The sequence below is a fragment of the Equus asinus genome, chromosome 4 (assembly GCF_041296235.1).
Source record: "Equus asinus isolate D_3611 breed Donkey chromosome 4, EquAss-T2T_v2, whole genome shotgun sequence".
Taxonomy (NCBI): domain Eukaryota; kingdom Metazoa; phylum Chordata; class Mammalia; order Perissodactyla; family Equidae; genus Equus; species Equus asinus.
The window spans coordinates 33,999,882-34,025,991 of record NC_091793.1 but is presented as its reverse complement, the minus strand read 5'-3'; the positions used below and the strand labels follow the sequence as shown (position 1 = coordinate 34,025,991).

At 41.7% G+C, this 26,110-nt stretch overlaps 1 protein-coding gene across 5 annotated transcripts in view; it reads right to left on the bottom strand.

The window, feature by feature from the left end:
- PLEKHG7 (pleckstrin homology and RhoGEF domain containing G7) overlaps positions 1-9,518 on the bottom strand; it is a 57,707-nt gene extending 48,189 nt beyond the window's left edge. For 4 of the 5 annotated variants that reach the window (XM_044744315.2, XM_044744322.2, XM_044744330.2 and 1 more), the window contains exons 1-3: positions 9,336-9,516; positions 5,629-6,353; positions 5,077-5,099 (exon numbers count right to left, since the gene is read on the bottom strand). In XM_044744315.2, the coding sequence (XP_044600250.2) occupies positions 5,077-5,099; positions 5,629-6,353; positions 9,336-9,366 (779 nt within the window). In that variant the 5' untranslated portion in view covers positions 9,367-9,516. Of the gene's footprint in view, positions 1-5,076; positions 5,100-5,628; positions 6,373-9,335 lie in introns of all 5 variants that reach the window. The other variant, XM_070507051.1, reaches the window with a different exon arrangement.
- Between the last annotated feature and the right edge of the window lie 16,592 nt (positions 9,519-26,110).

Here is a 26,110-nt window from a genome sequence, read left to right as displayed (position 1 = left end):
CAAATCTCTCCCACTTGCTTCCTGAGGTTTAAAATCCCACCAACACAGCTTCATTGCTTGGCTTTAAGTCATGTCCTCTGTCAAAATGCAAATACGTTGGGGAGAGATAAGTAACACTGTGCGCCAGCCTGCCTGCCTGCCTGCTTTCGTCCTTCCATCCTTTCCTTCAATAGACATTTGTGGAGATAGATAGACTCTAGCTGGGTACTGGGTGCCAGAGGTGTAAAGATAAACAAGTGGTCTCTGCCCTCGGGAAGGTCTTGATTCTGGAAGCAGATGAATGTAAAACAATGCAATATACGGTGTTCTAGATGCTGTGATGGAGGCAGCTGTAAGGTGTAGGGAAACCCAAAAGGGAGGAATACACTGCTGTACTTGGAAAGATAATATTCCTTAAGCTTATAGTCCCTCACACTTTAGCAAGAATGAATCGTGAAGATTCTTTTCCAGAAGGTATGTTTTGGTGATAGGAGAAGAAGTTTTGGAGTGAGCGTGAGTTCACTGAAATATTATAGAGGGAATGACAGTGGGAAAAAAAGTTCACAAAGAAAAACTTGGAATCAGTCATAACACTGAGCTGATTTCAGAACTGAGAGTAGATTGGGCCCTTCTCATTTACATGAGTCTGCCCACTTGTCATGCCATGTGTTAAAATACTATGATAAAGGAAGAATCAGTATTTTTGAAAAAAGGTTTTAGAGCTATTCCACAAGGCAAAAAGATTGTTGCTATTGACTGACAGCCATGGAAGCAAGCATTTCTTAATTGAACATACCAGTGTTCAGGAAACTTTTCCTATAAAGGACCAGATAAACATTTTAGGATTTGTGGACCATGTGGTCTCTGTAGTGATGACTCAGCTTTGCCGTTGCAGTGTCAAAGCAGTCGTGTACACTATTGAAATGAATGAGTGTGACTGTGTTCCAATAAAACTTTATTTACAAAAAGAGGTGGTGGGCCGACTCTGGGCCAGAGGCCATAGTTTGCCAGCTTCTGGTTTATATCATTTCACAGGCATATTAAAGGCCTAAGTTAAATAAGTTTAAGTAAGTTTTAAATAAGTAAAGTTTAAATAAGTTTTTGAGGTGAGGCCCCCTAGCTCCTGAATGGACAGCAGGGTCACTTGTAAAGCCCTTTTCCTGACAGCATGTGACTCCACAGCCTGGAAGTAGCCACCTGAAAGAAGGAGCCCTTTGAACCAGGGCTGCTGTGGACAAGACTGCAGGGACCTGAAGAAGGGAGGGAGGGGGCAAAAGAAGGCAGACAGAAGGGCTTTGTGCTGTAGATGGTTAGGTTAGCTGTTCACCAAAGATTCATGCTGAAGGTGAACTTTTCGTATAAAGAAGTGTAGATTGAGTGGTCCACAGCTGATAAAAAAAATTCCTTCCTTTTTTTTTTTTAATTGAGGTAACATTGGTTTATAACATGATATAAATTTCAGGTGTAGATCATTAAATTTCAATTTCTGGGGAGATTACATCATGTCCGCCACCCAAAGACTAATTAAAATCCATCACCACACACATGTGCCGAATCACCCCTTTTGCCCTCCTGCCTTCCCTCTTCCCCTCTGGTAACCACCAATCCAATCTCTGTCTCTATGTTTGTTTGTCATTGTTTTTATCTTCTACTTATGAGTGAGATCATATGGTATTTGACTTTCTCCCTCTGACTTATTTCTCTTAGCATAATGCCCTCAAGGTCCATCCATGTTGTCACAAAGAACAAAGCTGGAGGTATCACACTCTCTGATTTAAAAATATACTACAAAGCCATAGTAACCAAAACAGCATGGTACTGGCACAAAAATAGACACATTTTTCTCAGGATTCCTTTGTCTATTTGGGGTCTTTTGTTGTTCCACATAATTTTTAGGATTCTTTGTTCTATTCCTTTGAAAGTTGTCCTTGGAACTTTGATAGGGATTGCATTGAATCTATAGATTGCTTTAGGAGGTATGGACATTTTAACTATGTTAATTCTTCCAATCCAAGAGCACAGAATATCTTTCTATTTCTTTGTATCTTCAACTTCTTTCAACATTTTATAGTTTTCAGTGTAGAGATCTTTCACCTCTTTGGGTAAGTTTATTCCTAGGTATTTTATTCTTTTTGTTGCAATTGTAAATGGGATTGTATTCTTAATTTCTCTTTCTGCTACTTCATTTTAGTGTATAGAAACACAACTGATTTTTGTATGTAGATTTTGAATCCTGCAACTTGACCATATTCGTTTGTTATTTCTGAAAGGTTTTTAGTGGATTCTTTAGGGTTTTCTGTAAATAAAATCATGTCATCTACAAATAGTGACAGTTTCACTTCTTCTTTTGCAATTTGGATCCATTTTATTTCTTTTCCTTGCCTGATTGCTCTGGCTAGGACTTCCAATACTATGTTAAATAAGAGTGATGACAGTGGGCATCCTTGTCTGGTTCCTGTTCTTAGAGGGATAGCTTTCAATTTTTCTCCAGTGAGAATGATATTAGCTGTGGGTTTGTCATATATGGTCTTTATTATGTTGAGGTGCTTTCCTTCTATATCCGTTTTATTCAGAGTTTTCATCATAAATGGATGCTGTATCAAATGCTTTCTCTGCATCTATTGAGATGATCATGTGATTTTTATTCTTCATTTTGTTAATGTGGTGTTTTGCGTTGATGGATTTGTGGATGTTGAACCATCCTTGTGTCCCTGGAATAAATCCCAGTTGATCATGGTGTATGATCTTTTTAATGTATTGTTGTATTCAATTAGCTAGTATTTTTTTGAGGATTTTTGCATTGATGCTCATTAGTAATACTGGCCTGTAGTTTTCTTTTTCTGTGTTGTCCTTGTCTGGTTTTGGTATCAGGGTAATGTAGGCCTCATAGGATGAGTTGGGAATCTTCCCCTCCTCTTCAATTTTTTGGAAGAGTGTGAGAAAGATAGGTATTAAGACTTCTTTGAATGTTTGGTAGAATTCACCAGGGAAGCCCACAGAGCTTTTTAAGGCCTCAAGTCCTTTGACAAAGTTGTTCCTTTGAATTTACCAAGACTATTTCTGTTATCGCCTCACAAAAATTCTGCATGTCAACAAAACTACCTGCATGTCATCTTTTGCAAATTTCTTGATGTGTCCCGTCACTTGGCCTTTATGTCTGCTAACTGGATCTTACAATCAAGGCGGACACAGACTTCACCTGCTCTGGGAGCATTCCTTGATTAAAGACTTACGGATCTCCGTCTCCATCTCTGATGTCTTCTCTAATCAAGTATCCAATCAAAGTCTCCACTCAGATGTTCCATAGGTCTTCAAACTCAACATATCCAAACTTGAAGTCAAGATCTACACCCTACCCACCTGTATGCCCCCTCTCCCCCTAAGGTTACTTCAGCTCAGTGAATGGGACCATTAGTCACCCAGTGGTGCAAACCAGAAGCTGGGAGGTCATTCTCGACAACTTCCTTTCCATCACCCCTTAGGGTCTACCATTCACAAAGTCTAAGGGATTGTTTCTCCTAATATCTTTTGAACTGAGATGCTTCTTTCTAACTCCATTGCCTTCATCAGAGCCTAACCTACCAAGTTCTCCTACCAGAACATTCTAATTGTTCTGCTGGAGTCCATCCTCATCTAAATCTCATGTCTACCTTTTATCCATCTGATCATATCAGTCCATTCAATGGTTTCGCACTGCTCATAGGGTAAGGAACAAAATCCTTACACATCCTATTAAACTCTGCATGGCTAATCAACATCATCATCTTTCTCTGACACTACTCTCTTTTTCACTGTCTCTGACAACATTTGAACTAGGTATCATTGTAGAGCTTTATTCTGCTTTGCGACTGTGGAGGATTTGCATTAGTAGCCTCATATTTCACCAACCCTTGTATGCCCACCCTTTGCCATATATCTTCAGTGTTCTCTCACTGTTGGTGACATATAATTTCCTGCCCCTGAGTTTAGCCATGTGACTTGCTTTGGCCAATAGAATCAGGCAAGATACAGAGACCAGGCTGCAATAGGCCTGCGTGCTTCCACCTGTCCTCTGGAACCTCTCCCTCCACCATAAGAAGAACATGACTTTGGTCCCATGAAAAGGATGAGGGGTATGTGGGGTGGAGCTGAGCCTGGCCTAGATCAACTGCCCCTCAGTGGACACGTAGATTTATAAGAAACAATAATGAGTTGTTGCTTTAAGCCACTGAGGTATAGGGTGGTTTGTCACGTAGCAATAGCTAACTGATACACTAACAAAATAGTTTCCATTTTCCTGTGATTTTTGTAAATATCCTCTATCTTTGTTCATACATTTAAGACAACTAGGGTTAAAGTCAACAAAGACTGTGTAGATGGATCTCATCCCTTCCTGCTATGAACAGCAAACTCTTGCTTGGGGATTGAGGTCCAGTAATAAAATGATGGCTAATTCCCTGAGGATTCCTCTGTGACTTTCCAAATGAAACGAAGGTTTTCCCACCAATCCCATAAATTGGGTGGGTGAAATTGGGCATGGATCTTTCCCTTGCTGCCACAGAAGCTCTTCATCCCTGAGAGGGGTGGCAGATCCATTGCCACAACCTGGGGACCATGCTGAAAGTTCAGAGCTGGTTTCTGAAGCGACACAATCCACCTGTATTCTAGATAAAGGCACAGTCTGTCACAATAGGCATTTTAAAGGTCATCCCAGACCTAAACGCACATCTTATTCCTTTTGTTCTTGTCCTCTGCATTTCTCTTTGAAAAGCTGTTGCATGTTTCTGGCCTTTCCATTTTCTCTACCTGACAAAACCTGTTGCTAAGTGGATGTTAATTAAGCCACAGGCCAAATCACTGACAATTCAAAATGAAAGCCATGACCACACGTGGCTGTCCTACCCTGCCCCCAAAAGCCACAGCAAAATGCTGTGCTCTTAAGGAGACTCTTGAAATTAAGATTATTTCACCCACAAATGTCAAGAGTGTCTTCGGGGCTGTAAAACAAAGTGCCTGACTAACACACCATCAGCTTGGCTATGTCAGGACAGAAATAAAGATGTAAGAGTAAACAGTCAACAGACTTCATAGCCCTGGAGAAAATAAAGACATACACACCTGGATCGATGCAGTTCTTCTCCCTGAAATAAATGAAAAAAATATATCTTTTAGTTTTGCTCAAACCCACCCAAAATTCCAAATTCCTCTCTTGAAAGGAGAGGCAATTAACTTTCCTGGCTAAAATGTTTTGGGTTTTTCTTTTGGAGGGGGAAGGGGAGAAGACTAGAAATTTGAATAATTCTCTCTTTCTCCTCTTTTAAACCACCCATGCCAGGTTGTCTTCTAATCGTGTGTATTTGCAAGAGGGCCACCACCATTACCATCTGATGTCTGATGGACCATCTGCAGCCTGACATTGGTGGGCCCCCCCTTAAAATGCCTTCAAGGATATCGAAGATGAAAGTGAGCCTCCATTCTCTTTCTTCCCCAAACTTCCCCCTTTACTTGAGAGCTAATGTGTCCTAAAGAGTGTGTGTCCCCTCAGCAGTGACTTCCTGTGCTGTCTCCCATCACAGCACTCCCAGGCCTTTGGGGTAATGTGGTGACCCAGAGATCTGTTTTGCTTTTTGCTCCACTGAGTGAGAGGCAGGAAGCTTAGAGCTGTGTTACCTGAGGACTAGGAACCCGTGGGGCGGGGCTGGGCGGTGAGTGGCCTCCTCTCCTTGGAAGAGAGGCCTGAGGAAGCGACCCCTCCTCGACGAGTGGAAGCACAGGAAGGGCATCCTCATCAGTGGGCTGCATTTGGGGGTCGAATGGGTCAGCTGCACTGAGGGTCCTCTCAGGGTCTGTGGGTGACCCTGAGTGGAGTCTCAGGGGCGATAGAGAGTGTGAAGAATCCTTCGGGCTTCCAGGTAGACTCTTGGAAAGGTAACATGGGGAGCCTGCAAGCTCCTTCCAACTTCCCCAGGTGGGTACTTCCACGGTCTCTTGCTGAGGCAGCAAACGTGAAGTCCCATAGCCACTGCCCCTTAATCTCCTCAAAGTGGGAGAGGTGGAAATGCGGCCTGGGGCTTGCCGGTCAAAGTGGAGAAGATTCCCCTGGTTCTCACAGTGCTTCTTTGACAGGCTCTTCAGCAGGGGCTGAGCAGAGGCCCCAAAGCCCCCGGGCTGCAGCTCTTGGCAGGATGACTCTGTCTTCCCCATGCAGCTAAGAGGTGCTGTTGCTAGAAGCTTCCAGGGGACACTGTCGGACTTGCTGTTCTCTGGACCACACTGGGGTTGTTCAGTTTCTGCATTCAAGTGTGGCTCTTCCTCTGGCATGTTTTCGTCCTTTTCCAGAGGATAATTGGAAGCAGTTCGTTGCATCTTCAGTGAGGAAGAGCAGAGTGTGGAATCTGTTGCAAATGAAGGAGACTGAGATGAGAAGAAAAGGTGTCTGAAAACTTCTGATTTGTCTGAGGAGGTAGCTCCCAGTTAACGTTAACATCCTTTACATTCTGAAGGTAATTAACACAAGTGATTCCAGCCATTCCATCTATGTAATTTGTATGGTGAAATTTGTTTACTGTTTACTTAATATTCCTTCTAGGTTCACAAAAAAAAAGCTTACAAAAATCTTGGTGACCTCAGAGACTTCTTGGAAGCCACAAAGCTTATCACCTTTTGATTATTCCGTTTTAAGAGAATCAATACACATGAAATTTGCCTTACATCTGCATTTATTTATTTTAGTACTTTAGTGTATGTATTCCAGTAATGTGAATACGTAAGAACAAGGTAAACAAGACCCCTGGCCCCAAGGTTTAAATTATAGAATGTCACATGGTTTCAAAGATATTGGTGTAAAGTATTTAGCAGAAGACATTGTAGATTTTATCCATCCCCATGTCTTGGAAAAGTAACTTGCAAGTTTGAAAAGAAAAACCTTGATGCCACCCAGATGCCCTACTTCTCATGACTAGAGGTATTTTCCAGAATTCACTAACGCAGAATTATCTCCTAGGTAAGCTCTTCTGCTCAAGCAAAGCTGATTCTACCATTTGACAGCTTGATCCATGGTGACATGGAAATGACTTATTGCAGTTCCATTATTTTGCAGTTTCCCACGTGAGGAAATTAGTTGTATATGGGAAAGTGTCGATCCTTATCCGTCCTGTCAACTGTAGTCAACTCTGGATTATTTACAGACCTGGTATGGGACCGGGCAGAGGGTAACCTAACCACCTCCTCTTGCCATGGGCAATGTGGGAAGGTGGTTTCAGACGGTGCATGGCTTGTTTGTGGATGGAACACCAGTAGTTGACCATATATTCTGAGATCTCCAAGAATAATTCTAGCAAGTCAATAAGTCTAAAGCAATCTGGAACCCTTTGGGAATGAATGCACTTGGGTAGACAAATTTTAAGGATGGCTAATAATTTCCTTTTTTAGTGCTATGCAAGGTTAATTCCACTGAAAGCACTTTTTAGTAGAACTTTTCCTACAGTGTATTATTTACTTCCTCAACTTTATAACAGAGAACTCTGAACTCCAATAAATCTTTTCCTGATGACCTGGCCTCCTTATGTTGAGTATCAATCATTGTACTAGCTGAAATACAATGACTATTACTGTGTTTACTGCCGTTCTCTGGAGAATACATTAATTGTTACAGGTTTCTATAGCATATGGTTACCCCACACTAAGTGGCCCACACTGATGTACTCCCTAATTTTATTCACTCCTTCTCATTACAGTTTGTGTACTTGCCTACGCAGCCACTCTCTCCCCTTTGATTTATTTATCCTAATCTGTTTCAGGCACAGAGTCCAACAACCCTGGGGCAAGAGAATTAATAGGCTCTTAGATCTATTCTTATCAGTCAAAGGGAGGAACCCAATGTTGTGACATTGTCATGACAATGCTGTGACATTGATTTTGGGGGCTCCATGTTCTCCTATGTTTACTCTTTGGCTCTCCTCCGGTTTAAGGCCAAATGAAACTAACAGGTAATGGATTTTAGACTGGAGAGTCGTAGGAGAGCTACTCAGATACCAGCTAAAGTCAATTCAACTGTTATCTACAAAAGAAATCTGCAATTCTTAATGCTGGGTTTGCCTTCATACTTCGAGCTGAGGACTCAAGTGTTACAGAGCTTCACGTAGAACAAAAACGCGTGCTGAGGCGAGAGGGCAATACCAGCCAGGAAACTTACATTTCAGTTAAGGTGGGGGGGGAACTGGTTTTGTTTTTAGGTTGGTAATTTCTGGCTGCTGCTTCAAAGGCTATACCAGCTTGGCTGGAGGAGACTGCAAAGGCCCGTCCTGACCACGGATGATGTCTTAGGTCTCTTTCCAGCTCCCGAATGGGAGGGGCCAGTTCCTCATTCTCCCGACAAACAAGTGCCGAGCTGAGAACTGGAGTTACAGGTGCTTTCACACACGTACACACCCAGGGGGTTCTATTATTTTCTCTTTATAGCGTTGTCCAAGATCTACACAGGCACAGCCGTTACAGGAATTCAGTGTGTTTACACAGGCACTCACATAATAGTTCTATCAGAATTCTCAGTCCTTGGGCTTCCTCTCTGTCCTTGTGCCTTCCTTCTCCTCCTTGGAGCGTTAGGACTGGATTTCCTTTCCTGTCATCCTGACACAGGGGTGTGGTGGCCGGTAAGAGGTTATGATGTCCCATAGGACTTAAGAGCCCGTAAGTATTATTTATTGGCCAGTGTCTTAACTATTGGAACGAAGATAATAGGAACTGCTGAGGTGACTCACCGCAGAAATGGAGAGACTTTCAATACTGCCCGGCTGTGGGAGGCGGTTTGCAGAGAGGGAAGAGCTCTGGCTCTGGAGTAAATGACCTGGTTTCTCTCTCCACCTCACTGCCAGCTAGCCTGCGACCTAGGACAGGCCATACCTCCCCTGTCAGCCTCCGGGCTGCATTTATGAAAGCGTCTCCCTTACTGGCTCATAGCAGGGATTAAATGAGATGGTGGCTGAGGCTCCTGGGGGGCCCTCCCTAAATGATTACCTGCGCAGATCCGGTAAAGAGTCAAAAGTTAACAGAAGAGTTCAGGCTAACTCCTTTCCTTTATGTTCTCTAAAAGACTAAATCAATAAATGATCATTATAAAGAAAATTCATCATGCTTTGGCTTGACCTCCCAAGCTTTAAGAATCCAGCAAACATCCCCGCCACCCTTCCCCCGCCATGTTGGGGAAGCAATCTCAGTGTACTAGAAATTAAACCACATAGATTAATAATTTACCCATTCTACTTAGATCTGGAGAAACCAGCAAGACAGGACCAGAAGAAGCTGGTCGCAACAGGATCTGAACAAACAGAGAATACAAGAGGGAAACCCAGAGAGCAGCTGAATGTCGCTTCTAGTACCTGTGGGGTGGTCTGCCTCTGAAGGTGACATTGTCCAGGTGGGTCCTGACAAGGGAGTCAGCAGCACCACAGAGCAGACTGCCAGGCGAGGGCTCGGAGGAACAGGTTCCACATCTGTAACAATGGACCCTCCCTGGCCGAGTGCAGGCAAACCTGATGCAAGCTGAAAGAGGAACTGGCCTCTCCCTCCTTAGAGACTTTTCTAGTTATTTGTTTATGAAAAAGCCTAAAGGGAAGCCAGCTCAGAATCTAAGACCGCCTAAAAAAATGTCAGGTGATTTGTTTCTACTGAACAACGGCTGAGCCAACACAAAAATGATGCAAATGTGGCTTTCTCTTTCCCCTTCAGGTGTTCGGTCCTCCTCCTCGATATCTCAGCGAGGCAGGGCTAAGTTTCTGTTCCGTTTATTTTCTCTAAAGGGAGAATCATTCCTTCCGACCTTATTTGGTTCACCTCTTAAACCAGTTCGTGTAGATCTATTTAATGAGTAGACTGTTTTGATAAGCATTGAATAAGAAAGGGATGATCACTGTACTTGGGAACAAACTTGTGAGCATTCATTTTCAAATCATTAAAAGGCAAATGGAAAGGCACTTGTATCTGCCGGCGTGCTCATGACAGCAGGGCCCTAAAGAAACTTTATTTGGTGTCTAGGTGCAGATATTGCATACATTCCCAAGAATGGACGGAGAGGTAAAAAAATATTTCCATAGACTCTTTAGAAAAACAAATTCAAGTGAATTCTAATGAAGTCTGATTTACTGACGTTTTCATTGCTTAGAGTCATTACAGATACTTGTTGTAAAGGTTTCTTTCGGTCAGTGGTTCTGAAGGTGGGGGCCTTGGACCAGCAGCATCAGCGTCACTTGGGAAGGTGTTTGAAAGGCAAATTCTTGCACCCTTTCCACCTCCTGGGTCAGAAACTCTAGGGCTGGGGCTGGAAGTCTGTGTTTTAACCTCTCCAAAGAGATTCTTACACTTGTTAAAAATTTGGGGACTGCTGCCTTAGGAAAAGAAAGGTCTGCTTTATAGATCTCGGCCTGTGATCATTTTTGTGTTAGTCTTTAATTCTCTCTGATGGGTCTTATTAGAATATCATTTACTTAGAACTTTGAAAAATGACTTGACCTCCCCCTTTACCACTGTCACCACTGTCACTGCCATCAAGCCAAAAACACATTATCTAGGGCATTTCTCTAGTTTGCCAGGAGGCAACCAGCATAAAATAGTCTGAGGTCCTGCCAAGGCTGTTTAGAAAGGAATTGTTTCACTTGAGGAAGAAAGGAAAGTGGATAAAGTATTTTCTCTTTTGGTTTGTGGAATGAAGGTCTTGCTTTCTCTATTTGTCCCCTCACACATGCATGATTGTACAACTCTCTCTCCCGGGGGAATATGATAATGGGATATTTGATCCCCGTGCAAAAATTTCCAACCTCTGCTTCTAACTTAAATAAGAAAATTTAAGAGTCTACAAAAAAGTCACAAAGGATTATCAGGAAAAGCATAGTGTACCCTCCACCTGATTTGTCAAGGAGAAGGGGGACAGGGAGGCATTTTGGTTGGGAAGGGACACCCCGGAGGGAAGACAATCCCCGGGGTCAGCTTCTCCTTCAAGACCCTGGGTCAACCATGTGGAAGGCCAAGGTGGCCCTTTACCTCTCAGTGTGGCCCACGAGGCTGTCCCCAGTGCCACAGAGAGGCAGCTCTCCTCATCTTTTTTGCCTCCTGCCTGGGTTACTCAATCGGGGTAAGTTTTCTTTCGGGAGAAAGTGACCTGAGATGTGACCCATGCAAAGTCTAAAGGCTCACAAGTGGTTCTGTATCGTGAATATCCAGATCTGAGGCTTCAAGCCTGGAGTTCTGATTGACCCTACAATTTTTTAAAAAAATATTAATCCAACATTAAAAATTAGGAGATTTTATGGAAAAATTTGGATTGCAAGCTTTTTTTTTCTGAGGAAGATCAGCCCTGAGCTAACTACTGCCAGTCCTCCTCTTTTTGCTGAGGAAGACTGGCCCTGAGCTAACATCCATGCCCATCTTCCTCTACATTATACGTGGGATGCCGACCACAGCATGGCTTTTGCCAAACAGTGACATATCTGCACCCGGGATCTGAACCGGCGGACCCAGGGCCGAGAAGCGGAATGTGCAAACTTAACTGCTGCAACACCAGGCCGGCCCAGCGTTTTTTTTAATTGGCCAAAATGGCAACACTATGTTTGTATTCCCACACTCCCATATATGTATGAAAGGAGTGGATCTGAGGACAGGCTCCCTGCTTCAGGTAGGACAAGCGGTGTCCAGTTCACCACAGTCTCTGCCACTCCCTACAGTCTCCCCGAATCAGGCCAATGTTGGTTCCTATTTATTGTTGTGCTTGGGGAGTTTTATTTCTTTTAACAGCGCTACAAAGAATGGCCCCAACCTGGAAAGGGCCCTGATGCCCATTTCAATAGGATGTCCATCATCAACAGACAAATACATTGATATATTCAACAACGAAAACGGAAGAATTGCTCTAGTCCTGATCATAACGTTCACTGAAAGTAGCCAGATCGTATGATTCCATTTACATGAACAACAAGAATGGGCAGAGCTGCTCTGCTGTGTTAGAGGTTAGGATGGTGGTTTTCATCTCTGGAGAGGCAGTGATGACTAACCAAGGGTGTGGCTTCTGGGATGCTCGTATGTTTAGTTTCCTGATCTGAGTGCTGGCCCCTGGCTGTGTTGTCCTCGTGGAGATTCATTCTCTGGTACACTTACACTATGTACGCTTTTCTGCTTACAAAAGTGTACTGAAAAAAGTGTGTCTGTCATGACAGATAATATCCTGGTTTGCTTACTTGTTTACATGACTTGATGGCCAGTATAGGTCTTTGAATTGGCAAATTCCTAAAAAAATTTTTTTTCCTAGTTTTTGAAAAGAGGTATGATTTTATTTGAGCTTCTCTTTGGGCTTTAGGTTACAAAAATCCAGTGGAACCATGTTTAAATTGATTAATCTCAATGCTTCTAGATTCAGCTCAACATCTCTGAGTTATTTATACAGGAAACTTTTCTAGGCAGTACATATTCTGAGCAATTTCATCTCTGAAATGTCTTTATTTTGCTATCACACGTGAAAACTAGATATGTAATTCTTGCACTGCACTATTTTCTTCTAAAGGTCTGTAGACGTTTTTTACATGATTTTCAGTCAGTAATTGTTGAAATAGTGGCCAATTGGAATATTTGCTTTTTGGTGGGTCTCTACTTATTCTTTTAAACTTCTTTGTGATGGTGCATAATTTTTTTGAACTGTTCAATTCAGTCTATGTTCTTTCTTTTAAAAAAGTTGATCCTTTATATTTGAAGCTAGAAATGTTTAACCAGCATATGTTAAAGCGGGTTCAGTTTTGCCTGAGGTCTGATGTGAAGTCTCAATTATTTAAAATACTTTTCCCAAATAAGGAATATTTTCTGTATTATTTGACAATTCTCTCTCTTTCTTTGGTTCTCTTTCTTTAGGGGAGATCTGCTATTATCTCTTGCTTCTGATATTTCATCTTCTCTCCGTATTATTTTCATTACTCTTACCTTCTCCCCTGTAGTCAGGAATAATTTCTTGACATCACATACAATTTCGCTTGTTCCATTTTCTGTAGAGACCAAATTGCTTTTAACTGCTTCTATAATGACTTTAACATCAATTTTACTTTTTAGATAAATAGGACTATTCCAGTGCAATGTTTCTTTTTACAGAATGATTCCTTTTTCATGGTAACAGACTCTGTGCTCTTAAATCTTGGAGACATATGAAGTACTTAGTGTGTTATGAACTGAGGCATATGATAAACTCAACTGTATACTTGTGGCTTGAAAATTAAAGTCAAAGAATCATGAGTCAGATAATGTCTAATTTTTCTACTTCTTGCAATAACTCTATTTCAAATAAGGTAGCTCTTCTCAGCCATCTTAGACTTTTTTTACTCTATTCTTTTGACCTGTAGAGTAGTTTACTGGGCTCTGTAGTTATTCTATTTGCTATTCCTATAGAGGGATATATTGACTTGCTTGGGATCGATTTATAGCCAAGACAGAGTTGGACTGGTTTCTGATAGTGTGTGGGTTTATGACAAAACATCTCAAAATAAAACTTGTTTTGAAGGAAGAAATGAGAAAAATACAATTAAATCATCAGATTGCTTACTCAGTGATTTGGAAGACTAAGGGGCCTGGAGAAGGATCTAGAGCCACAACTGCAGTCACCACCAGCACTTGAGCTTTGTGCCATTGCACAAATGCAGGACAGAATGGCTCCCTGTCATGTGCAATCCTCTGCTTGCTGAGACTTCTTTCAAGGAGCAAAGTCTAAGGCCTTCCCACATGGCTGCAGCTGGAGCCTTACGTGCTATTTATTGGCTGAGGTGAGAATGTTCTAAGACTGGGGTTCCCGATGGGTTCCCAATGCCCTCCCGCTCTCTGAGTCTCAGGATGGTGTCGACCCCACCTCTTTGAGTTGGGGTTTTGGTAGACATTTGTTAGTAGCCTCCTTGTATCCATGACCCACTCCCTTTCCCAAAGAGTTGTGATTTCCATTTAGGTTTTGTGTGTTTCCATCATGCTTAGTCCATGCCCAGCTTGGTGGGTGGAACATATGACTTTGGTTGAACCAAATATGCATTTCAGTTCCCTGGCTGCAAGGATTGGTCTAGAAGATGGGCTTGTGTACTAAGCCAGTCCAGTCAATGTGACTTTCAGAAATTTGCTGAGGATACTGGGATTCTCTTTCCTGGTGGAAGTGAAAGAGGAGGCATGCAGTACTGGGAACTGTTGGTAGTCATCTTGAGACCATAGGGGTGGAGAAGCCAGTCTTAGGATATATCTGACACCATCGTAGGGAAAGTGGAGTTAGGAAAAAAAAAAACAACACTGGGCTTTAGTGACATCATTGAGTAGCTGAGTTAGTCCTCACCGGACTCCAGAGAGACATTCCTCTGCATTTACATTTTCTGGAGTCATCACATTTCCTTTATGGTAAGCCACTTGAAGCTGTGCCCTCTTTGTTTGCATCCCAATGAATCCTCACTGATCTGGAGGTGTCAGCGGGGTCCTATCAGTTCTTCTTCCTACCTTCCAGAATCATGCTTTCAGGAAGAGGGCAGCTTTTGCCATCTTCCTGTGATCCAGGACCGCTTAGACTGTATCTGGAGAATAAACTCCTGTAGATTTCTGGTCTGTAGGTGGCTCCAATCCTTGATTTCCAGTGGTCATGCAGATGTTTTCCCATGTGAATATTTTGTCGGTCACTCTATTAGTTTTCTATTACTGCATAACAAATTACCATACATTGAGCAGCTCAAAACAACATTTATTATCTCACAGTTGCTGTGGGTTGGGAGTCTGGGCACAGCTTATCTGAGTCTTCTGCTCACTGTCTCACAAGGCTACAATCTAGCTGTTGGCAGGCAGGGCTGCGCTCCTTTCTGGAGTTCCGAGTCTTCTAATCTCACATAGTTGTTGGAAGAATTCAGTTCCTGTGGTTGTAGGTGTGAGGCTCTCAGGTCCTAGAGACCACCTGCAGTTCCTGGCCACATGCTCCTCTCCTTGGGGAGCTCACACTGCGGCTTGCTTCTTCAAGGCCAGTGGGTCAGACTTTCCCTCCAGTCTGGTAAGATGGAGTCTGGTAGATATATCGTAGTCACAGGAGTGATAGTCCAACACTTTTCCATGTTCTACAGGTTAGAAGCAAATCACAGGTCCCGCCCGCAATCAAAGAGAGGGGGTTACACAAGAGTGTGATTTGTGGGTCGCATTAGGCTGTGTCCACCACAGTATTTCAATAGTGGTTCCGTTTTTTTAGAATTGGTACGTGACTAAGACTAAGATACGTCCCCAACCTCATGCACCATGTCTTTCTTTTACTCTTTCACATCATACCAGCCTGAAGAAAAGTTTTAGTGTTTCTAAGGGCTAGAAGCCAGTGTGGAAAAATGGAAGTAAACCAAGCAATCTCACATCACAGAAGCCCACGAAACAGGCACAGCTGAGATTTCACAATTCCCGAGGCTGCCCCTGGCTTGGCACCAGCCCGTCTGTGTTTGCCAACACCCAGCAGAGACATTGTGAGGGTTGTTTCTTCTGTTTAATTTGAGCGTGGGCTGCTTTGAATTTTATTTTGACATTCCACAGAGCTCACAGTAACGCGTGGACCTTCGTGAATGAATTTGTTCTGATGTTGACTGAACCAGCAGCAAATTGCCTGCCTTGCAAAATGTGGAGATGAAATTTAGGTGTGAAATTCATTTCTGAACTGTGCTGAGGTCCGAAACTGCTGCTGATTAACCCAGCAGATTTCATCCAGCTCAACTCAACCAATTTTTAGTGCTGACATTTTTAAAGTGACCGAACTTGCCTCCCTAGTCAGAATTCTAGCTGTGAAGAAGTTAATGACTGCAATAACAACCTTGGAAATGAGTTTTAAAAGCCCAACAGGGGGGAAAACAGCCTGTGAATTTTATTTTTAAATGTAGTAAAGCTAGAACAGATAATTTGGCTGAAAATGATCCTGTTTCTGGTTCTTCTTTGTGATTTAGGACCCTTTGTAGGATTTCATCCACTTCCCTGTGATCTCTGTCCTCAGGTCATAATTCTAGCATGACTGTGTTGAAATTATCTCCTTGGTAGCCAATTGTGGGGTTACAAACAGAGAATTAAGACTTCGGGTGGTGAATCAGCAGAAACAGTAGGAGCGCTAGTAACAAAAACGCATAAACCTTCTGCTCCTCTGAAAACATTCCTGAAGACACGAAAGAGGTGGGGGGAAGGGAGAGCACGAGGTTTGACACATAAGCAGAACCATTTCTAAATGGAAGGAAGGTGGATCAATTTTCTCAAGTGACACTCATGAATCTTTTTCAAGCAAAGGGATGCTGTGAGAAGGGTTATGTTACTGTCCCATTATATATGGCTGTAAGATTTTTTCAAAAGGCAATATATACTATTTCCTATACAACCTACAGTCATAATGTAAAGATAGAGTGATCTTTAAATCTTTATGACCAAAAAGCACTTGACCTGGTTTTATTTTTAAAGTAAAAAATGCAGGAATATTTCTCAGATTATCATCTAAAGGATTATAATAATGAGAAACAGATTTGTGCATGGAATAGCCTGGTGAGCGCATTTGTTGGGGAATAACCAGTGTGCAAGGCTGATTATACTGCATTAGAAAGGTAAATAATCACTGCCAATTAATTGGTTTTATTTATTTCAGCAGAGGTAGCTGTACTTGGTGGCTATATATTTTGTTTAATCCTGGGACTGCCCTTTGCACATGGTTAAAGACTCAACATCTCACAGAGTCAATCAAATTAACTCAGGCAAGAGTCTATGGATCCCCATGGCATTGTCTTAAAAACCAATGCTTTATATTCTTTTTTTTTTTGAGGAAGATTAGCCCTGAGCTAACTGCTGCCAATCCTCTTCCTTTTGCTGAGGAAGAGTGGCCGTGAGCTAACATCCGTGCCCATCTTCCTCTACTTTGTATGTGGGATGCCTACCACAGCATGGCTTGCCAAGTGGTGCCACATCTGCACCCGGGATCCGAACTGGTGAACCCCGGGCTGCCGAATTGGAACGTGCACACTTAACCACTGCCCCACCAGACTGGCCCCTATGCTTTATATTCTTAATTTCTGCTTTCCATAGATAAGGGGAATAATTTTAACACTGAATCCAACAAAGATTCTCCTGTTATCTTTCTGGGCAAGACGGGAAAGTGTGGGCTAAGTTGGAGCTCAGGTAGGTTAGTGGGGATCAACCGTATCCTGAAAGGGTCCATGATGGTAAATGTGGAGGACAGGCTGGAGAGAAGGACCACAAGGTTCTGCCTTTGTTGTTGATCCACATTTTTATCAGTGTTTGTATGATGGAATAGAAGTTGTGTTTGTCAGGTTTATGGATGCCACAATGACAGAGGATGTGGCCAATGAAATAGACAAATGAATTAAAACTACACAAGACAACACCCATTGGGGATTGGAATAAGGAGAGAAAGCCACGAAGATGGCATGTGACTGAGATACACATTGAAAGGTATTGAAGTTTTTCTTTATTTTAGTTTAATTTTGAATGTTAAAAACATTTAAAAATCGGGGCCAGCCCCATGGCCAAGTGGTTAAGTTTGTGCACTCCGCTGCGGTGGCCCAGGGTTTTGCTGGTTCAGATCCTTGGCGTGGACATGGCCCTGCTCGTCAGGCCAGGGTGAGGTGGCATCCTACGTGCCACAGCTAGAGCGACCCACAACTAAAATATACAACTATGTATTGGGGGGATTTGGGGAGAAAAAAGCAGGGGAAAAAAAAAGAAGATTGGCAACAATTGTTAGCTCAGGTACCAATCTTTAAAAAAAAAATATTAAAAGTCAAACAAAAAAGAAGAGTTCCTCATATAATCACTTTCTATCTGCTAACATTTTGGCATTTTTAAAATAGATTTTTAAAAAAGAGTGTGTGTGTGTGTGTATGTGCTTATACATATAGTTACATATTTTGGATATATATAAGTAACATAGAAATATGTTGCCTTGTAAAAAAGAATATTACAAGTAAAGTCCTGCTGTGATCTGAATGTGTCCCCCCCAGATTCCTGTTGAATCCTCACCTCCGAAGGTGATGGTATTAGGAGACGAGGCCTTTGGGAGGTGATCAGGTCATGATCCTCATGGATGGGATAAGGGTTCTTGTAAACGAGGCTTCAGAGAGATCCCCTGTCCCTTCCACCATGTGAGGACTCAGTGAGAAGGTGCCAGCTATAAACCAGGAAGCGGGCCCTCACCAGACCCCTACTCTGCCGGCGTCTTGATCTCGGACTTCTCAGCCTGCAGAACTATGAGAAATAAATCCCTGTTGTTTCTAAGCCACTCAGTCTGCGGTATTCCGTTATTGCAGCTCGAACAGACTAAGACAAGTCCCCCTTGACTGCCCTCCCGATTCTTTCCTTGCCACCCAATTCCCAGAGTTTACTTTGTACTTCCAGACCTTTTAAAACAATGTGTGGTATTGTTTCCTATGTTTTAAAATGTATAAGAATGACATTATGCTGTACAATCATTATTTTGCAACTTGCGCTTTTCACTCAACAGTGTTTTTGAGGTATAAGCTTGTGGATACATTCATTTTTACTGAGAGTAAAAGCTACAGTCCTGACATAACCTATGGGTTCCTCTCCTACTTCTAGGTCCTCATCTCCCAGTACATTGCCCTACTTGTCACACTGACCTTCTTGCTGCTCCTTGAACACATTAGATGTGCTTCTACCTCAGGGCCTTTGCACTTGCTATTTCCTCTATTTTGACTGCTCTTCCTTTAATATACACACGGCTAACTTCCTCACACTTTTCAAGCCTTTGCTCCAGTACCACTTCTCGATGAGGCCTCCACAACACTGACGATATCCTTTAACATTGCACACCTTCCTCCACTCTACTTTTTTCCTCCGTAGCAGCTATAATTTTCTAACATACTAAATGATATTAATTATACTTATTGTTTTTATTTTTGTCTAAATTCATTAAAATACAGGCTTTACAAGGACAGGAATCTGCGTGCTTTTCTCATAAGCCCCTAGAACAGAGCTTGGCCTATAGTAATTACCTAATAATTATTTGTTGAAGAAATGAACGAATGAATAAACAAATGAACTGCTAGGCAGGATTCCATCTTGTTTATGGCTATCATTTTATTTATTCATTTTCCTACTGATAGTCTTTTAGGCAAGGTCTAATATTTTACTATTATAAAAAGCAATGAAATGGAAACACTCGTAGCCCATTGCTCTGTGCATGTGTGTGTTTCCAGTGAATTGCTGGGACACTGCATATGGGCATTTCCAATTTTAATAGATGTTGCTAAATCTCCCTCTAAAGTAGCTGTTCCAATTTATACTCCCTTCAGCAGAGTAGCTGTTCCCTCATGTCCTTATGTCACTTTATATTATCAGATCAAGAAATATTTACATGAAAAAAACTCAACGTTTAAGTAAGCATGAAAAACACTTCCCTTGATAGTTAAAGAAAAGACCAGGAGATTGTGAAAAATCTGCAATATATTGTTAAAAGAGAAAAGCTAACAAGTCAATACATCTAGCATGAGCACATTTTTGTAAATGAAAGGATAATTATATGCATTGAAAAGATTTGGATGAATGATCACCAAAATATTAACTGGTTGTCACTGAATGGTGGGAATGGATAATTTTAACATTTTTCTTTATGCTGAATTCTTTTTACTTACAATAAACATATATTTCCTATGGAATAAATTTTATGAAAAAGAGAGATAATCAAATTTTTATTAACTTATTGAACTTTTTCTTTAATTATAAAATTATCAGATATTCTTTGTGAAAAAACGTACAAATAAACGCAATAGAGTGAAAAGTGAAAATCTACATCAATCCACTACTTAGAAGTAGTCATTCTTAAAGGTTTGGTGTGCATCCTTCCAGACTTCTTGGTGTACGCTTAAACTATTTGTGTGCAAATAAAATGTCTATTTATTATTAAAAATCGTAAAATAGTTTTGTATTGAGAAAAGTCTTCATTTTTCCTCTCTCTACTATGACTGCTACTCATACCAACCCTTCTGTAACCAGATGTGTGGGCTTTTTTACACCCTGGCCAATTCACCAGCATCAGCTATGTGTCCTGAAATTCAATTCACTTCTGACACTCCCTATCTGGAATTAGCATCAGATCCCACAAGTTAAGGGCTCAGGCCCACAAAACTACCCCCACTTCAGAGTCAATCACAAGGCCCAGGTTGAAACCTGTACTCCTGGTGGACCTACTATGCACTGGAGTTCCTATGACCCCCTCCTTCGGCTTAATTTGCTAGAACACCCCATAGAACTCAGGGAAACACTTACTTACATTTACCAGTTTATTATATAATAAAGGACACGGCAGAGGCTACAAAGGAAAAGCCAGAGCAAGAGATACAGAGGGTGAGGTCCAGAAGGGTCCCAAGCACCGGAGCTTCTGTCCCCGTGGAGTTGGGGTGTGCCGCCCTACCAGCACGTGGATGTGTTCACCAGCCCAAGAGCTCTCCGAATCCCATGTCTTAGGGATCTTTATGGAGGCTTCATCACACAGGCATGATCGATTACTAACTCACCCTCCAGCCCAGAAGGTAGGAAGTGGGGCTGAACATCTCAAGCTTCTAATTAAGCTACATCCTTCTGGTGATCAGCCCTCATCCAGGAGCCAGCCAAGAGTCACCTCATTAGAACAAAGGGTGCTCCTGTCACCCAGGAAATTCCAAGGGATTTAGGAGTTCTGTATCAGGAACCGGGGTCAAAGACCAACCATTGGAACAAAAAATATCCAAGCACCCCTATTGCTTAGGAAATTACTGGGGTTTTGGGAGCTCTGTGTCAGAAACCGGAGTCAGAGACTAATATATACATTTCTTGTTATTTCACAAGTTGACATACCATTGTGCAACTTTTTAAAAGTGTAATCATGCATCTATTGACATCTCTGTCACCTAATTTGTAGCAGGACATTGCTAGACTTGAGTGATTTTCTTCCACCCTTTCTCCTGGTGGTTGGATCCTTTTTCCTTTGGTTTGAGTAGGGCTGATTTTCCTTCCCTTTTCCCCTTAACACAGAACCAGGCCTGGTCAATCAGAACACTTTATCACCCTGGTTACGTGGGATTGGTTAGGAGTAGACAGGCAATCAACGTCAGTCAAGACTTTTGCCAGCGTTCAAAGAAGCAGGTGCTCCCTGCTCTTTAATCATATGCTTTGAAGATGATGTCAACTGGGATTTGCTCATGGCCGCATATGTTCCCATGTGGGGGCAGCTGCCCAAAGTGAAGTCAACTCAAGGAACACAAAGCACCCGGATACCTGAAGCCACTTCTAATCCCTGACATTTCCCAGCTATGTGATAAATTATGCCTTTTAATGCCAACATTAGCTAGGTTTCTAACATAGGTAACCGGAAGAGTCCCAATTCATACAGAAGTAAGTAGTAGTACATGCTATCAGTCAACAGAAGTGGAGATGTTTAGCTTGTGTAAGAGACAACGGGGGCATATGAGAACTCTCTTCCTGCACTTACACAATTGTTGTGTGATAACAGCCTTGGTCTGAATAACTCTATCCCAGAATTACGTTGTAATTCATTGATAGGCAGATTTTGGCCCTAATAAATAAATGAAAGCTTCTAACATTCAGGGCCATCCAAAAATGATCTGCTTTGTAGGTATTCAGAAGGGCGTGTCCTAGAGCAGTAACATGACAGCAAGAAACTTCTGCTCTGTACAAAGGATACTTTGCGAGTGTGGCCCAGCTCCAGACCTCAGATCATTAGGAGTGGCAATTATGGGATGCGGAGGTCCCCGTTGGAAGATGGGGTCCCCAGTTTGGGGCACAGCCAAGAGATTGCAACCACAGTGTGTTGACCCCAGTAAGATAGGCAAGAGCTATAAGAGGAGGGATCTGGGCTGAGGTGACTTGGGGACCTGCTGATTACTGCAGTGGGGCTTATTCTAAGAATATAAGGTCATTTTAACATTAAAAATTACTGCATTTCATGTAATTAACAACATTAACAACAAAGAAGAATCACGGGATCCTCTGCAATTGTTTGTTGCCAGTATTGCTGCTGTCCCATTCTCTCTACTCCTTCTCAGACTCCAATTATGTATATTTGACCATGTCCCACGTCTGTTATATTCTGTTCTGTAATTTCTATCTTTGCTCCTTTTCCCCCTTTTTTTAAAAAATTTCAGGGCTTCAGTTTGGAAATTTTTCATTGACCTATCTTCAATTTCACTAATTCTGTCTTCAATTTCTGATCTACTGTCAAACCCAGCCACAAGTTTTTAATTTCAGATATTTTATTTGCTGAGTTCTAAAATAGCCGTTTTCATTTTTTTATAGATGTAATTCTGTGTCATCTTTCCTTTTCTTCTCCCCATCTTTCTCCTATTTTCACAAACACATTTGTTGTATTTATTATAGTTATTTTGAAGTTTTTGTATGCTAACTCCAATATCTGGATGATATGCAGGCCTGATCCTAGCATCTTTTTTTTCTCTTGATTACCAGCCACTTCTCTGATGCCTGTTCACGTGCCTTATAATTTTTGATTGAGTCTCACACACCAATGCATATAAAAGAAACAATATTATTTTTGCCAGGGAGTTCTTGCCCTTTCCTTTGTTTGACAGCTAAACTGAGGTGTTAATCACTTCTCTGTAATCAGATTTTTATCTGTGTTAGGGCTGGGTAGCAGCTTTGGTTAAACTCTGTCCATTTCTGTCGTCAGATGTCTCAAGGATGAGATCTAGGGTATGCTTGTTACACAGCACTCCCTCTAGCAGAATTTTGTTGTCCAAGAATTGTGAGACTGAGGGAGATTTCATCCCATCCTTTCAGCCCCCCTGGCCTCTTGCTGCCCAGCACTTAGCAAATCCCACATGGGAAAAATGGTTATGCATCTGGGGCTCCTCTGGATTTCATCTGTCATGCCAACTCATGTAATTATCAAAAGCTGTGCTGGCTTCTCTCACTGCTTGTGGTGTCCCTCTCCCTATGTCAAATCAGTCCTCAGCTCCTACCAGATATGTCCCCAGGGAAGAAAATAGCTAACAATCTCAGTTCACATAGGAAAGTCTTTTCATTTTTTTCTAGTAGTGCAGCTCAAATGATGGCTTGCTGCTACTACTCTCTCTCACCTAGATCAAAGGGATGTCTTAGCCCCAGAAATTCATAGCAGCTTCCATCCAACCACCTCTGAATTCACACAGGGCCCACATGTTTAAACCCTTCTAAGTCACTTGGAACTCAGAAACAAATGGATATGCAAACAAAATTTTGGCACTTATTTTTTTAACCTCCCAGGACGATGCACATGTAGCTTATAAAAACAACAAGAAGATAAAAACAATTTATTCCACTTACATCTTAGGTGTTGTTCTAAGCCCTTTCTCAAAAACTTCAGGAGAGCATTATTATATCCTTGTTTTACAGAAATAGAAATGGAAATTCTAAGAGGTAAAGTGCATTGTCCAAAGTCACTCAACTCTCAGCTAATAAAAGGCAGAGGTTTCATTCAAACCAGATCTATTTGACTTCTGTTACTCTTCATCATTATACTGTAAACATTTGTCAAAAGAAGGATGCTGGAAGTTTTAAGTCAGAAGGCACAATAACGGTGATTTTATCACAATCATGAACTTTTTCACACTGAAAAGCTGACATACTACAATGCCATTCACTACCACATACAACTCTCATTTAAAATCCTGCTCTGAAGAACATATAAATTACGTCTTGACATTTATCGGGACAGATCCTTCATATTATTTATTTCCAACATGATTTCAAATGAACTCTTGCTTTTCCCCCAAATGATTAGATTTCAAAATGTTTAAGGGCCAATATTTTTTAAGCACCAATTTGATTTTCATCACACTTTCTCATCAGCAGAACAACGCATTTTTGAGTTTGTAGGAAAGATTTAAAAGCAATTTTAATTCATGGTATCCATAGAATCAAGCCAGCTTTGCTAAGCTTTGCCATTGGTATTTTTTCCTGATATTAGCATTACCCAGAGGTTAGGGAAATGGAAGCATCCTCCACTCATTGTTCCTACATGTTTTCCTTGGTTCTAAATGTGGTTTTGCTTATTGTTTTCCAGACACAATTGTCTCATTAGAAGGTCCGTGGCAGTGTTGTCCTGGCCTCATTATATATGTATTTTTCTCACATTTGTATTTTTTAGCTTCTAGATGCCCTTGGTCAAAATTCCCACAAGTGCTTCCTTCCTTTCCCATGGTTTCTGCTGGCAGCAAAATCAGTCTCAGAAATTTCCAATTAGCAGAGAACAAAGAGAAAGTCACAGCAAATATGGATGGTGGCAATGTCTGTTCCTCCTGGCCCAAGCTTCTCAGGGGAACTAACTTCTAAGGCTCCTTAAATAGCAGAGAATCAAGAACTGGGAGGAAGGCAGAGAGTCACCAGTCCAAACCTCTTCATTTCTCAGTCACAGAAATAAAGCCCAGAGAGATTAAACGACCTGCCCAAGATGATTTAGCTTCTAGAGTGATGCTGGCGTTAAAATCCAGGAATCCTGACTTCTGGTTTAGTGCTCTTTCCAAAGCCCATCACTGGCCATGCCCTTGTGATAAAGCCACTCAAAGAAATGCTGAGGAGGATGACACCACCATTCAAGTTTTGTGACTTGTTCCTTTCTAGATTAACATTTCAGATGTCCTCATTTTTGCCTGTCATGGGTCAAGGCAAGATGTCCAGGCACCTTATTACCATTATCTGTGATATCAAAGAACTTAATGGCGAACTTTGTTCTGGCAGCTTTGTCATTGACCCTTTTTTAAGAATTGTATATTATGTGGAGGTCTGAGCAATAAAGAGAGGTCATTCTAATCAGAACTAGAGAACTGTCAAGTATCCAGTCGTATGTAACTCCACAGTACCTGTGGAGTTAAAGAAATAGTGAGAAACAGTGGCTTTTGGTGTGCGAGGAGCAATATGAAGGTGTAGTCATAATACCTCTGTTTTATGGACTTATTAAATATTTATTATTAATATTTATCATTTATTTACTTATGGACTTATTTGATCACACTTAATTTGATCTTGCTCCTCCATTTCTTCCATTATCTCTGAGATTTGGCTCCAGTAAGCTTACTGCAGTTTGTTCAGAGTCTAATATTTGGCTCATTAGCCACAATACTCAATCAAATCATGTCCCTATGATACCAGCAAAAAGCTATGGAAAACCACATTTAGTTCACCCTGCTGATCTGTCTTACCCCTTTCATTATGCTCCAGTGTTATAGAGGAGTTCCATATTGGAGGAAAAGTTGTACTGAAGTTAACTCACTAATTTACTAGTTCAGTTTAACAAGCATTTAAATAACGAAAACAATAACAACAACAATAGTAACAGCAACGATAGTAACAGCAGCAATCATAGCGTTCTTGCTTTGTGTCAGGATTTAGAGGCAGAAAGATGAATAAGACACAGTCATTGCTAATTTGCAGGCTCCTTACAGGGCAGGCCTGGGTCCTGTTTATCTTACTCTTCTTCCCAGCATCTGGCCCAGGTTCTGTTTGCAGCAGAATTGGGGTTTGGTTAAGCAGAGAGGAGGTAGAAAGGCTTTCTGATAAAACTTGGAGTTGAATATGAACAGGGTGTGTAGTAGAGGGCAGGAGGTGGGCATGAGGTGGGTATGAGGTAGTGACTGGGCAGAAGAGTTATGATGCCAGGGAAAGTTTAACAGAGGTGGGGTCAGTCATCTCTCTTCAATGACAAGGCCAGGGTGAGGCAGCACCTGAAGGTGATTTTTGTAGGGTTCTGATGCCCAGGTGGGTACAATAGGAGAGACTGAGACATCACATTTCTGCACAATTCTCCAACTTTTTGGAGTAAGAAGAATAAGACGATGATGATAGCTATTATTTATTGGGCATTTAATATGTGCCAGACACTTTCCATCCATTACCTCTCTGAATCTGACAGAGGCTCACACACTTAATCTGGGCTGCAATTGTGTTTTGTTTGGTCCTCACAAGGAGGTTAATTGACTTTCCCAAGGTCATATGGCTGGTAAATAGCAGAACCAGGTTTAAACCCAAATCAGTCCAACTTTAAAGTCAATGTACGGACAGTCTGTGTACAAATAGCCAGACTACCTTCCCTTCATATGTATTCTCCCCTATGACACTCCACAGTTGGCTGCTCCTGGTCAAA